This window comes from Rhipicephalus microplus, chromosome 6, assembly GCF_043290135.1.
Source record: "Rhipicephalus microplus isolate Deutch F79 chromosome 6, USDA_Rmic, whole genome shotgun sequence".
Taxonomy (NCBI): Eukaryota; Metazoa; Arthropoda; class Arachnida; order Ixodida; family Ixodidae; genus Rhipicephalus; species Rhipicephalus microplus.
In genome coordinates this window covers 40,250,199-40,263,411 of record NC_134705.1, presented here as the reverse complement: position 1 = coordinate 40,263,411, position 13,213 = coordinate 40,250,199, and the positions used below count along the sequence as shown (strand labels likewise).

General features: G+C 45.6%; 1 protein-coding gene across 1 annotated transcript in view; it reads left to right on the top strand.

Moving 5' to 3' along the window:
• The window catches only part of LOC119167664 (DNA polymerase theta-like), an 89,394-nt gene that overhangs the window by 54,947 nt on the left and 21,234 nt on the right, over nucleotides 1-13,213 (top strand). The window contains exon 7 of the mRNA XM_075865928.1: nucleotides 9,280-9,391. Coding sequence (XP_075722043.1) covers nucleotides 9,280-9,364 — 85 coding nt within the window. The 3' untranslated portion in view covers nucleotides 9,365-9,391. The remainder of the gene's footprint in view (nucleotides 1-9,279; nucleotides 9,392-13,213) is intronic.

The window sequence follows — 13,213 nt, the reverse complement described above, 5'->3', positions numbered from 1 at the left end:
GCAGGCATTAGCACGTATAACTTGTAAACCCTTCTACATGCTATGATCTCAACAAGAAGAGACTGAAAAAAGAGTATCTCTTGCTGGCACCGCAATATTCTCTTACACCAGCATTTTGTAGAGTTACGAGTTCTTTTCATGCTTATTTAAGACGTGTGGGCTGTTTCCTTTGTGCTTTGACAGTAGGCATCTTGAGCATGGTGATGTTATTGCATGCGTCCTCCGAGCAATGGATGTGGGCTGGCTCATTATATCTCTACTTCTGTCCTTTTCGTCTACCCTCTTGGTGCACAATTACCCACGGGAACAACATATGATGGGCGGGGAATGCCATCTATTTTGACATTATACAGGACATGATGACAACGGTGAAAAACCTTTGAAGAGTGTCCTTATTGCTATCGTGGGGATAAAGCTATTGCACAATTTAGCTTAGTGTTTGAAAAAATGCAGCATTAGACAAATGTTGCTTCACACACTGTCAAACGTAAAGACATTTGCTCTGACATTCTCTCTGGCTTCTCCAAGCCTGCTTCCAATTGTGTTTGCGATGCTGCAAGCCTACTACAGAAAGCACTTTTGCCTGCTCTCATGGCTGCTCCCAAACCCATACACAGTACCCACGAATTGAAATAAAACAATCGGAGTGCCGGTACACTCAACGCCACTCGTGGGTGATCATGGAACCAAAGTAAGCACTGGGGTATATAGTGAGGTGTAGAATATCTACTCAGTAAAATTGCTCCTTCCAGTCTCCTACAAAGAGACCTGCACTTCACCACATTGCCAGCGGGGCGCTGCTAGGCTTGCGTGCTTTTGTGTGAAATGGCTTGCCAGTGGGTGAAATGGCTTGCCACTGAAATGGCTTGCCAGTGGGCGAGCAAAGAATGCTCTTGCTACATGTGTTTGGAGATAAGCACGCATGCTATGAAAGTAAGACAGAGAGCTTGTGCCTTGCATGCGCTCAAGTAAACGCTGCATTCTGCCAAAATTCTAGTGTCGGGCCTGCTCTTGTTGTGGTTATCAATCAGTGATATATCGTGGTGATGTCAAAATATGTCTGTGTGCTTCTCACTTCCTTCACCCACGTTCTGCGCGCCCAATCTGCATTGTGTTGCAAGCAGGGGCGGATGTAACGTCAATGAACGCATGTGAGGCACAATCTGTCAGCCGAAGCCTATGTCTTGCACAGCACGCTTTCTGCATAGCAAGTGTTAGGAGAGCGTTCTCTGCTCGTGAAAGCACTCAGGACTTGCAGCACCACGCTCTCAGTGTGGTGAAGTACAGGCCCACTGGTTGGGAACTGGAAAGAGCAATCCTGCTGTGTAGATGCTCTCTTCCTCATTCTATACCACAATGCAACGCCTAACTACCATGAGCAGCCATGAGTGGCACTGCATGCACTGGCAGCCACGTGCTCTGAGTGTACTATTTCAATCCTTAAGTACTGTACCCTCTTCTACCTCTGTGCTCCAGAAGCTGCACTAAAATGGCTGCGGTCGATTACATCATTGTAACAATAATACAGTTAAACCTGGATATAACAAAATCGATAAATTCTCAGAAAAATTGGTTATAAAGAGGATTTTGTTATATGGAGGTCCGGTACGAAAATTCGGAAAATAATTGTGCAAATTAAGCAACTAGGGGACCAAAAGGCAGAGAGGCAGAGCTAACCCGAAACACCTATTTTACAGTAAAAAAGTGCGATATTATTGTGATACAAATTAATAGACACTATCGGCGGGTTTTTGCCGCTGCCGCCACGTTCCGTAACAAGTCCAAATTGATAACATGCCCGTGCATAGTGACTTTCATGAGCGGGTAAAAGAAAAAGCGCGCGAGCGCTGCTGAAGCAGAGATCAAATGAGTTCGCCCATCCCTATCGCCTGGAAAGTGCATAAGATACCATCTCCAGCGTGTTAAAACTGCTGTCGAATGCTGAAACAGATAACCACCTGTCTTGAACGACCATGAAACAATGCGTGGGGGGGTGGAGGAGGTGGGGTCGCTTGAGTAGCAATAATGAATTTGGATTTTAAGAAGCGCAGTCGCGAACGCTGGCACGGTTGCTATCTCGGCCATTAAATCAGTACGCGTTTAACCCGAAGAGACTGTGTGAAAAGAGCGCTTCTTTCGGAGCGGCCGTATTCGCTCACACCAGCGTTTTGTAGGAGTTCCGCGATATCGGATCCAAAAGAGTTGGCTGCCAGCCTTACTTCTTATAACATTAATTTTTTGGCTATCCCGTTCAGTGCATTGCATTTAACGTGCCGTCGTGTTGCCAGAACTGATCAACTAATAGCGAAAGCTACCAGCCAGGGAACTCGCGGCGCAGCACAGGACAGAAGCGCGTGACGAGTCGACCTTCGAAGATCCGTCGTTACCGTGGTTTCGAAGAGTTTCCATCAGCGCCTAATCTGTCATCCTCTCGGTTGTGATGACATGGTTGTCGGGAATTAAGGAAATAAAAGTGACAGCTTCGCAGCAAGGGCCAAGCAACGAATGCAATAGCAACAACTTGGAATGTAACGCTCAGAACGGCTAGCAGAACGACAGGTGCAGCGCGCTGCTCACACACAAAATGACACACGAAAGTAACGTACACAGGATGAGAGAGAACTAACAATGTTTACCGCTCGACACTTAATGCACTGTTTAAACAAATATGAGGCACGAAATGTAATCACAGGTAGAGATATGAGTGCAAACTAACAAGTGCCCCAGCTGTTATTTCGGCATGTTTGAAAAGCGCTCTCTTGGCAAACGGCGGCTGTACAGTGAGCCGAGTGATATTTGCGCGCCAGGCTACTAAACACAATTGTTCTGGTCAAAGGCGAAGGTGCGCGATTCTATCTACCGAAGGATAAGGATAAGCGCTCAAACAATCTACCCCCCTTCCCCCCAAAGTACGCGTGAGAGATAAGCGCGCTTCGGCGCATGATGACAAGCTTGGTGCATCGCGACAAGCTCTGCGCCGAGCGCCGGCGGCTTTATTTTTTTTCACTTTGAGTTTTCATATATATAGACACGTGTACATATACAGTGAATGACGGCGGCGATGGCAAAAAGCCAGCCGAGACTGTCCGTATAATTGCTGAACGTCGTCACTGCACCATGTGCGCGCAGTGAAACTATGCACGCGCGCACAGCGTCAAAAACGAAGAGGGAACGACACGGGCACAGACATCGCATAAAGCTGTTCGGTAAAGTGCCCTCCATATGCAACGCGGCTCCACTTATGTGACACGAACTAAAAGCCCGGCACTGCTAACATACAAAAGTAGTTTTTTTTTTGTTTTGAGTGGGTGGGGTACCTTCACGCTTGTGCCCGCAACGGCGAAAACGGCGGTAACGCCGGGTCATGAGGTGTAGGCCCGCCTGCCCGCCTCGCGCTCACCCATGCAGTGCCCGCTCTCGTCGAGTGCGTCCCGCCCACCGCCGCCGCTTTGCTCTTTGTCAAGTCCGCAGCGTGGCAGCCGCGGAAGATACATGGTCGTACTTAAATGCTAAAATGTGGAGCGAAATTCCTAGATTGTCCGTGGGAAAAATTTGTTATATAAAGGTTGTCTCCCGCTGTTACTTTGTTGAATAGAGGTCGCAAATACGTGTGCTTCTATTTGGACAGCACACAACACATGATGGTGTCAGCTAGTGGTGCAGCCAGGGGAGCGGGGGCACATTGAGAGCGCCCCCCCCCCCCCCCCCCCCCCGCCTCCACAAAGTTTGTTTCGCTATGGCTTATATAACGCAAAATAACCTGATGCACCCACCCTCCCCTCACCCCCTCTGTACAAATCAAGATGGCCCCCTTCAAAAAAAGTGAAATATTTCTGCCTACACTCCTGGTGAAGGCAAAAATCAGTCGAGAATGTATGTATAATTGCTATCACAATAAAAACAAAATAGCTCCCGCTGTTGAGTTCTGTTAGGCGAATGCATAAGGTTTTTTTTTCTTTTTGCACTGCTTTCTAGAGGACACTATAGGGGGTTTTCGGTATGTAGACAGAACACTCTAGTCACATAAAACACTGCTGCAAACGGAAAACAAGGTTTGTTAAATCATGCAGTTTTAGCACAGAGAGATGAGTGCTGGAGGAGGTCGGCTTTTTGAGACTAGCCTAATGACATCCTGTTTCATTGAGCAATATAATCAGTTGTGAAGAAAAAGAACCTTTTTTATCCTTGAATTCATCTTATACAAGTGTAGTTTGGACTGTGAGAGTCTCTAGGGTTGTACGTCTCTGCGTTTGTCTACCAAATCTGCTGATTACCACAAGGGTGTATTATGATGTTATTTCATGTACTATTTTATTTAACCAGTATTCTGCTTATTAGCTACGAAAACAGTCACTTGGGAAGTTTTTCCAGAATGCTCAACAGCATCACATTATTTTTGCATCATCAATTGAAATAGGGAGTGCTCCTAAGGTGTCTTGCTCCACGAGATATACAGTGAATTGAAATGTTTACAGTGAGTTGAAATGTTTCTAGCTCTTCACAAGTGCCCCAAAATAATAAATAATATCCTTGAATGTAAATGCAACTTGCTTTTTCTTCAGGGTGTGAAGTTACGTACTCTGGATTGCTCCAAAATAAAAACTATTGCTCCTCCAAAGTGCTCCAAAATAGAAAATTTTTCTGCTCTAAAGCGCTCCGATATTAAAAATCTTGCTGCTCTAAAGTGCTCCAAAATGTAAATTTTGCTGCTTTGAAAATTGCTGCAAATCAGCAGACCCTGATGGCTTCACTACCTATGCAAATGCCATTTTTTTGACTCAAAGAAAGTGGGAACGACGCCAGGATTTGACTTTCGGTAGAATGCATGTGATAAGCTATGAAGTATGTTGTGTTTTAGTATTTACCATGCTTAGAGCATATAGGCCTGTATAACCAGCTTTTAAACTTAAAAAATGATAAATTGATGAGAGGGTAATAATAATACACAACAACCGGCACAGCCTTGCTGCATGAAAGAGAGACGTCGTCGCTTGCTGGCTGTTGACGAACTGTCGCCATCTTGTTCGCCGAACACAGTCCATTGTATTTAATTTAATAAATAAGTTTTTCATTACAATATGTTCGTTAACCTTCAATTAAGGCAGGCAGTGTGGACTTTCCCTGGACAGGTGTTTTCATGGCTTGGTACCCCTTCAATGCAATGAAACCACATTTGCAGGAGCTAATGAGTAGACTAATAAGCATTTATTTGTTCATTTTGCATACTTCGAAATTTTTGCTATAACTTCAATTAATATCGAAGCGAATTCCAAAACCCTAATATTCATTTGAATATTCAAAGCATTCGAGTATTTGCGGAGCTGCCAAGTGCAAAGCTGCAAAGTCGGCCAGGAACATCAGCGGGCTTCACGTCATGTGGAGATCACCCCATGGTCATTCCTATAAAGGCCCTGGTCCCGCCTTCGCGTGGATTTTGGGGGCCCCTTCAAAGGTCACTACTTCCTGGAGGGGGTTGACGCACTCTCAAAGTGGGTGGAGGTTATACCTGTCACCACTCGGTCAGCAGGTGTGACCATTGCAGCACTGCGGCAGATCTTTGCAGCCCAGGGGCTGCCGGACATCATAGTCTCCGATAATGGGCCCGCTTTCGCCAGCGCATAGTATCTGGCCTGGCTGACAAAGAACGGAATCCGCCGAATTACGGTCCCTCCGTATCACCCTGCTTCAAACAGTGCAGCAGAGCGGGTGGTGCAGACGATTAAGGACAAACTTAAGAAGTGCCAGGTCGGGGATTTTCGTACGCAGGTTGCCCGCAAACTCTTTCAGTATCGAATCACACCTCATGAAGTCACCGGCCGTGCTCCCTGCGAGCTTTTGCTGGGACGGATGGTGAAGACACCGTTGGACATTCTGCACCCAGACCTCTGGTATACGGCGCTCCTCGAACAGCTGAAACAGAAGCTTGCTGCTGAAAAAGCGTGCCGTCCTGGGCCAATGCTCAAGCCTGGAATGCCAGTATTCGCCAGGAATTTCCATTCTGACCCACCTTGGTCGGCTGGACAAGTGGTCTCGCCTGCAAACTCCTCTTCCCTGCTCGTACGAATGCAGGATGGAACCACATGGCACCGACATGCTGACCATGTGAGGGCTAACCGTGGAACCGGGCTTGCATCTGCGGCAGCACCTGTTGCGGCCAGTGAGAATACCATTTCGCAAGAAACAGGTGCCTCCAGTTGTGCGCTACTCGTTGGACCACTGGTATGTTCAGTGCCATCCCTGCCAACCACGGCAGAATCTCAGGAGGAACCGAGAGCAGCTCAGGCAGCGCTTAGTGCTACCGCACCTAGTTTCTCAACACCTGTACTCAGGCGGCGGAATCAACGACGAAGGGCGCCAGACCGCTTTTCGCTTACCTAAAGCAATGCTGAACCGGCTGGGACTTGTAATTTTTTTTGTGTGTGCAATAACTCACGGTGAGGGGTGTAACGAGCGTGTGGCGCCCTGCTTAGCCTATTTTCATTACCTTGCCAAGTTCGGCAGGCAACCTTGGTCGTGCTTGGGAAATAAACATTGACGAACACTGCTTGGCAGTCAGTAGCTGTTACTTTACCATGCGTGTGGTGTCGTCCTTATCAGAGACAGCGCCCCGACCCTCCCTTTCATGCACGGTCTTCGGGACAAATCATGACACCTACACCTCATCACCCCCCCTTTTCTTCTAAATGCAGAGCATTTCTTAGTCGCACCATGTCACTCGGCGGCGGCGCCCACACCCCCGCTGCGCATGCTTGGCTCGTCTCCCCTCCCTCTCTCCTCTTTCATCCCCTCTCACTCCTCCTCTTTCGCTTGACTTCACGCTTTGCTTTACTAGAGTAGATGCGATGGAAGCAAGAGATGCCAACAGATGGCAACTGCTCGTGAACGTGAGCGCGCTGCGAAAGGTGCGGGGCAAGCCAAGCAGTTTGCGCAGCCGGCCGTTCGTTTCAAACGCGACTTCACGACTTCGACAACGACCTTACGCTGGTCGGCAGCATCGAGAACAAAACGAAGCAGATCAACGCGCTACATGTTTTTTGGAGCACGTGTGGCAGTGTCGACTTGAAGGGCCGCGGCGTCAACGACAACTTTAACAGCGACAATGATGATGACGAGAGACTGCTGGAGCCGTTCAAGTCGTACCTGGTGTGCGCATTGTTTAAGGACCCGATGCATGAGCACGTACCGTGATGAGCGTGATGTACAGTTACCGTTACCCGCCTCGACCCGCACACCTACTTGAGATGAACGATACCCGGTGAGTCCCGAACCATACCCAATTGCCCAACATTCACGAGATACCCCCACCAATCTGCGACACATTTGCTTGAGTTCCCCCCGTGGGAATATGCGGGTGGCTTTGTTTTTCTCTCTCCCCCCCCCCCCCCCCCCCGCTCCTCTTGGTTCATTCTGCATCTCCTCTTCCATAATGCCATCGTGTCACTCTCTCCCCAGCAAGCACACCTGCACAGAGAACCATGAGCATGCTTGATGCCTCACTTCTCTGAGGGTTTTCCGGCAACCACATTATAACCGGTTGTCTATCTTGGGGTACTCCCCAATAAGCAATATGTGTATGCATGGTGTCCTATAGAGGCATAAACGGGAGTCCGAAAAAGCCACAAAAGCCGGTCGTGCTCTGTAAGCGGTTTTGTTATAAATAGTCCACACTGTATCCTATTTTAAAAGGACACCTCATATAAAGAAGACAAAATGCTCCCCTACGTGTGTTTTATATTATGGGGTTCAACTATTTGTGGGTGTTGCCTATGGAGCAGTAAAAAGCTGCTATTGAAATTTTGTGTGTGAGTGCTGTACTGGGAAGTCCTTCCCTTTACTTTTCGGTCTTTATTACATTCTCAAAAACTTTACATTAAACTATTACATTCTCAAAATCCAATGTTAACTGATGCTGTGCCGATTATATTGTGCGTCAGTTTTATCCACCTCTGCTCTATGGTGCAGTGACCGTTACGGTTGGAAAACAAGGAAGAGAGAACTTGAGTTAGAACTATAAAGTTAGCAACATCTTTAACACAGTCTGTGAAAATTGCATGGGTTCATGTTGTACATGCTTATACACATAGCACCTATAATAGTTCAATTTTAAAGACCAACAGTGTTGAGCTGAATTTGTCAACTCAGTCTAAACAGTCACTATTTTATCGTCGGTTTCTTATTTCAAGGTGGTGAAATGCTTATTTGACCTCAATCTTGACAACGTTTCAATCAAACCGATGTGCAAATGACCAGTTCAGACCCTTTATAAAAGACATACACTAAGGAGCAATTCTTGTATTTCATATAAAGTGTCTCTTACAAGCAGGGTACCATGCCATTATTTTGTGATAAACCCATATTTTCATGTAGACACACTGGTGTCATTTATACCCAACTGACTCTTAGTACATCAGTGTCTCTTAAAAGGGATTAAACCTGATATAATTGATATGTAGGGTTAACGTCCCAGAACCACCATATGATTATGAGAAAGGCCGTAGTGGAGGTTTCCGCAAATTTTGACCCCCTGGGGTTCTTTAACGTGAACCCAAATCTGAGCACACGGGCCTACAGCATTTTCGCCTCCATCGGAAATGCAGCTTTCGCAGCTGGGATTCGATCCCCCAACATGCGGGTCAGCAGCTGAGTACCTTAACTGCTAGAACACCGCAGTGGGGCCGGGATTTAACTGTACTGTGGCATTGACAACACTCATCAAAGCCTACAATCAAATGGAGTGCGAACTTTATGAAGATCATCGAAAATATTTGCATCAGTTGAAAAAAAAAGTAAATGGTAAGGGTGCTTCATTTGTATGGTGCTTGCTAACATCAACACGGATGACACACACATAAATACCCAGTAAAATGAACGAAGATCTGCCTTCTGTTGCTGCTCAACCATTAGAGCACGTAACACGTCATTTGAAGGTTGTGGATCGGCATGGCAACGACAGAAAATGTGATTTTTCGTACAGTTTTACTCATTTAAGTTTATAAAATAATTATTATACTTCAGTTATAAACAGCAATTAATGTCTCCTATGATTTCCCTGGCCTAATTGTCTGGTGTATTCATTTGGCTGTGTCTAATATATAAAGAAGCCCATATAAACAAGTCCTTCTGTTTCGCTCCAACATAAAAATATGCAATATGAAATGAGAACAGCCCATACACAAGTCCCACATTGTCAGCCCCAGGCAAGGTTAGGCAGATTGCTCTTGTTGATGTGGAAGCTTGCAGCTAGTGTTATCTCGGGCGTTGCTCTCTTCTCTTGTGCAGATCTGCTATGGCATCACCTATGGCCAAGGTGCCCGCTCGCTTGCCCAACAACTTGGAATGGAGCACTCGGAGGCAGAGGCTATGATTGCCCAGTTCCGACAGGCCTTTCCTGGTAGGTCCCCATACAAAATAAAAAGCGGCCTTCTAGGCTGCTACTCCTCACGTGGGTAAGGGATAGGGGGTGACTGTGGTATTCCGCTGCAACTGTCAAGCCACTTCATGAATGTCGTCCTCTGTAGAGAGGATGGCGTTCATGAAGTGGCATGCCAGTACTGGTAGGTAAGGTGCATGTCTGTCGTACTTATTACTCAGTACTTCCTTGTAATGGCTTTTGGAATACGTACACATGTGTTCTTAAGTACTGCATATTAGGCGCACTTTTTTTCTCTGAAAATCGGGGGCCAAGTTCGCGGTGCACCTATTATGTGGCGTAAAATTTCTGCAAATTTTATTTCCGAGTACAGCATTGATTGCTGATAACATAAATCTCCGAGGTCGCGAATATCCGCAACACAGCCGAAACAACCTTCTTCATCAGCTACACTAGCACAAAACATGGTCAGCATGCAGTTTCAGAATCGAGGCATGTGGCGTGGTGTGCTTACAAGCATTCAAATTTCCGAAAATTTATTTTGAAGAACCACATTGCCAACTAAATGAAGGCAGAAAAAAAGCTACGAAAAGAAAGCGCCAGCGCAGAAATTTCTGATTAAGTTTTAAGCCATCTAGATAATGCGCATTATCATGAACAATATTTTGTGGGTTGAACGATACTGATTGCCCATATCTAAATACATTTCAATCTAATCACAAACCACCATTCAACTGTTACAAGCGCCACTCGTGCCCCCTTCACCACAAAGAGTTACGTTAATTTTGTACAGAACTGCAACTGGTCGTCCGCAACCGCCAATGCTAATTAGGCCTAGCTTGCAGGGTTTAGCAAGCATGTTGTCACAGGAAGTTTGTACAAAAAAACATGAAGATTTGGCATCAAAAAGATTGCACTCAAGCACTGATCCAAGAGTAGCGTGCGTCATATGATGTTTAGGTTCACGATAGGGAAATCAACGGCAAGAAAAGTCCGCAGAGTTTGTGCAAGTCTGCTTGTTGGCAGCAAAGGCGAAAGCTCATGTTGGAAAGCCAAATAGCTTTTAAACTTGCGAATGGGATAGCGAACGTGATAATGATGACGCTTTTCCAGACAGGAAACTCAAAGTGCTCTTGATGAGGATGCAATCGCAAGTTGCATGCAGAGCGCGTGCGTCCGGAGCCATGCCGGCACCAGTGCAAAAGTTACTCAGATGCCCAGGAAACTGCCCTTCTGATATCTTGCAACCAAACTGGGGGTGCACCTATTATACGAGTAAATATGGTAAATGCAAGTGTGTGCAAGGTGGCATAGCTGTCACTTGCGTCAGCCTTCTCAAGCATTCTTTCTTTGCTTGTTGGGATACTGGCTACCCCTGTTTTTTCTGTGATCTACTCTACTCTCTTCGTCCGTGAGGTTCTGAACTACATTTTCAGTAAATCACCAGATGACTTCAGTCGTAGGAGCTTATTGCCTTGCGAAACGATGGCCACAAAAATCACTTGTATCAGTGAAGACTAGGCGGAGTTGTAGGACTTGTCGCCACGTAGTCTTTTTTCTCTTCTCTTGTGCCAACGTGTGTGCTGGCAGCATGCAGGGAGATGTGGAAAGGGGAAAGGATCAAGTTATCCAAATCTGTGCGCTGTTGGCAGCTCTCTCTCTCCCAATCTGGTTGCTCTGGGTGCAAGTGTGGCTGCTGTGTAATTTGAGCAGACTATTGAGTGTGTTGCTGGCACATGGAAGCACTCCATAGCAAGAAGCACATCTCATCCAAAGGTCACTCCTGGTGTAAGTCGGCTACCCACCAAAATCAACTGTACAATGACTAGAGCAGGTGCCTTGCCAACACTAAACAGTGAGGATGGGCCTCTGCATGAAAAGAGCAGGCCTGAGAAAGTGGCGACTCAGCACTGCTCTTGTAAATGCTCCTTGCCTCGCTTAACTGCTCGACTTGGCTGAACTGTTACGGGCAGAGACTGCTTTGTGGGGTACGAGTTTTTTCATCAAGTGGAAGGGTTGGTTCATGATGCTTCTCATTTTTTGGTTTATGTTTTGTTTAAATGCAGGATGTGGCAGTCCTTGGTCTCACAGCACTCGTGTGTGTTGCATGTTCTTCGTCCCTCGTCTCAGTCGTGTTGTGCCTTCCTATTGTTATGAACCAACTCTCCCAGATCAAAGCCTTAATCTCCCCTTTGATTTCTTTATTATTTTCATGTTTCAGCCCTGTATGATATAACTAGTGGAATGCAGTGGCTGTACAATTTTCAATTCAGGGAGAACGGTGAATTTCGCATAGTGGTGCAGCGATGTCGGCTATGTCCACTCCAGCCCGTCCTTATTCTTTTCATGAGCAGGCCCAGATGTTCATAGCCTTGCGTAGATTTCCGGTGCTAGTTGCTTATCACAAAGTCTTGTTTTCTTTTACCCTGCTGTTAACTCGTTTGTTACTGCGCGTGAATGGTTGTTTTCCATGTGTCTCGAGAAGATCGTTTTCGCCAGTTTGAAAAGTACTCCAGCATGCATTGTAGCATATCGAACTTTGCAGAATGAAATGCTCTTTCCAAAAAATATATGTTGTAGAGCAACAAAAATATTTTAGAATGAATCAAAATGTGAAAAGTGTGAAATTTTTCATCACTAGCTGGAAAACAGTGTAATAAAAAACACTACATATACCAAAGTATTCAAAACAAAAGAAATTCAGAATATACATTGTGTAGATAAATGATCCAGGAACAGTATGAAAATAATTAATGTTTCACAAAATGTTTCTCTTCACATATACAAAGAAAATCAGAACCGACGTGCTGCTTCTTTGCTCATGCCATGCGGTGAAGCATTGCATGGTTTTTCGTGAGACACAAGTGTACTTGTATACTCTTCTCAGTAAATTTTCGTTGCCTTGCAATAAAAGTGTCCCAGGTATTCCAATATAGATGTATACCGGTGATGTGAATAGATGGATACCGGTGATGTGAAGTTAGAAAAACTAGCCACCCTGTTTACGAGGTGTCTCCTGACGGGAAGAGCACCAGAGTCTTGGAAGAACGCTAACATCATCTTAATACATAAGAAAGGAGATGACGAGGAGTTAAAGAATTACAGGCAGATCAGCTTGCTCTTAGTAGTATACAAGCTATTTACAAAGGTAATTGCTAACAGAGTGAAGAAAACATTAGAATTCAATCAACCAAAGGAACAAGCAGGATTTCGAACAGGCTACTTAACAATTGACCACATTCATACTATCAGTCAGGTAATAGAAAAATGCTCAGAATATAACCAACCACTATACATAGCCTTCATAGATTACGAGAAGGCGTTTGGTTCAGTAGAAATATCAGCAGTCATGCAGACACTGCGGAATCAGGGCGTAGATGAAGTATATATAAACATTCTGGAAGAAATCTACAGGGGATCAACTGCTACCATAGTGCTTCATAAAGAAAGCAACAGAATACCAATCAAGAAGGGTGTAAGGCAGGGCGACACAATCTCCCCACTGCTATTTACGGTGTGCTTGCAGGAGGTTTTCAGAAGCCTAGAATGGGAACAGTTAGGGATAAGAGTTAATGGAGAGTACCTTAGTAACCTGCGCTTCGCCGATGACATTGCATTGCTGAGTAACTCAGGGGACGAATTTCAACTCATGATTATGGAGTTAGACAAGAAGACCAGAAAAGTGGGTCTTAAAATTAATCTGCAGAAAACAAAAGTAATGTACAACAACCTTGGAAGAGAGCAGCGCTTCGTGATAGGTAATAGTTCAACGCCGTTCAACGCACTTCAAGTTGTAAAAGACTGTGTCTACTTAGGGCAGGTAATAACCGTGGAGCCAAACCA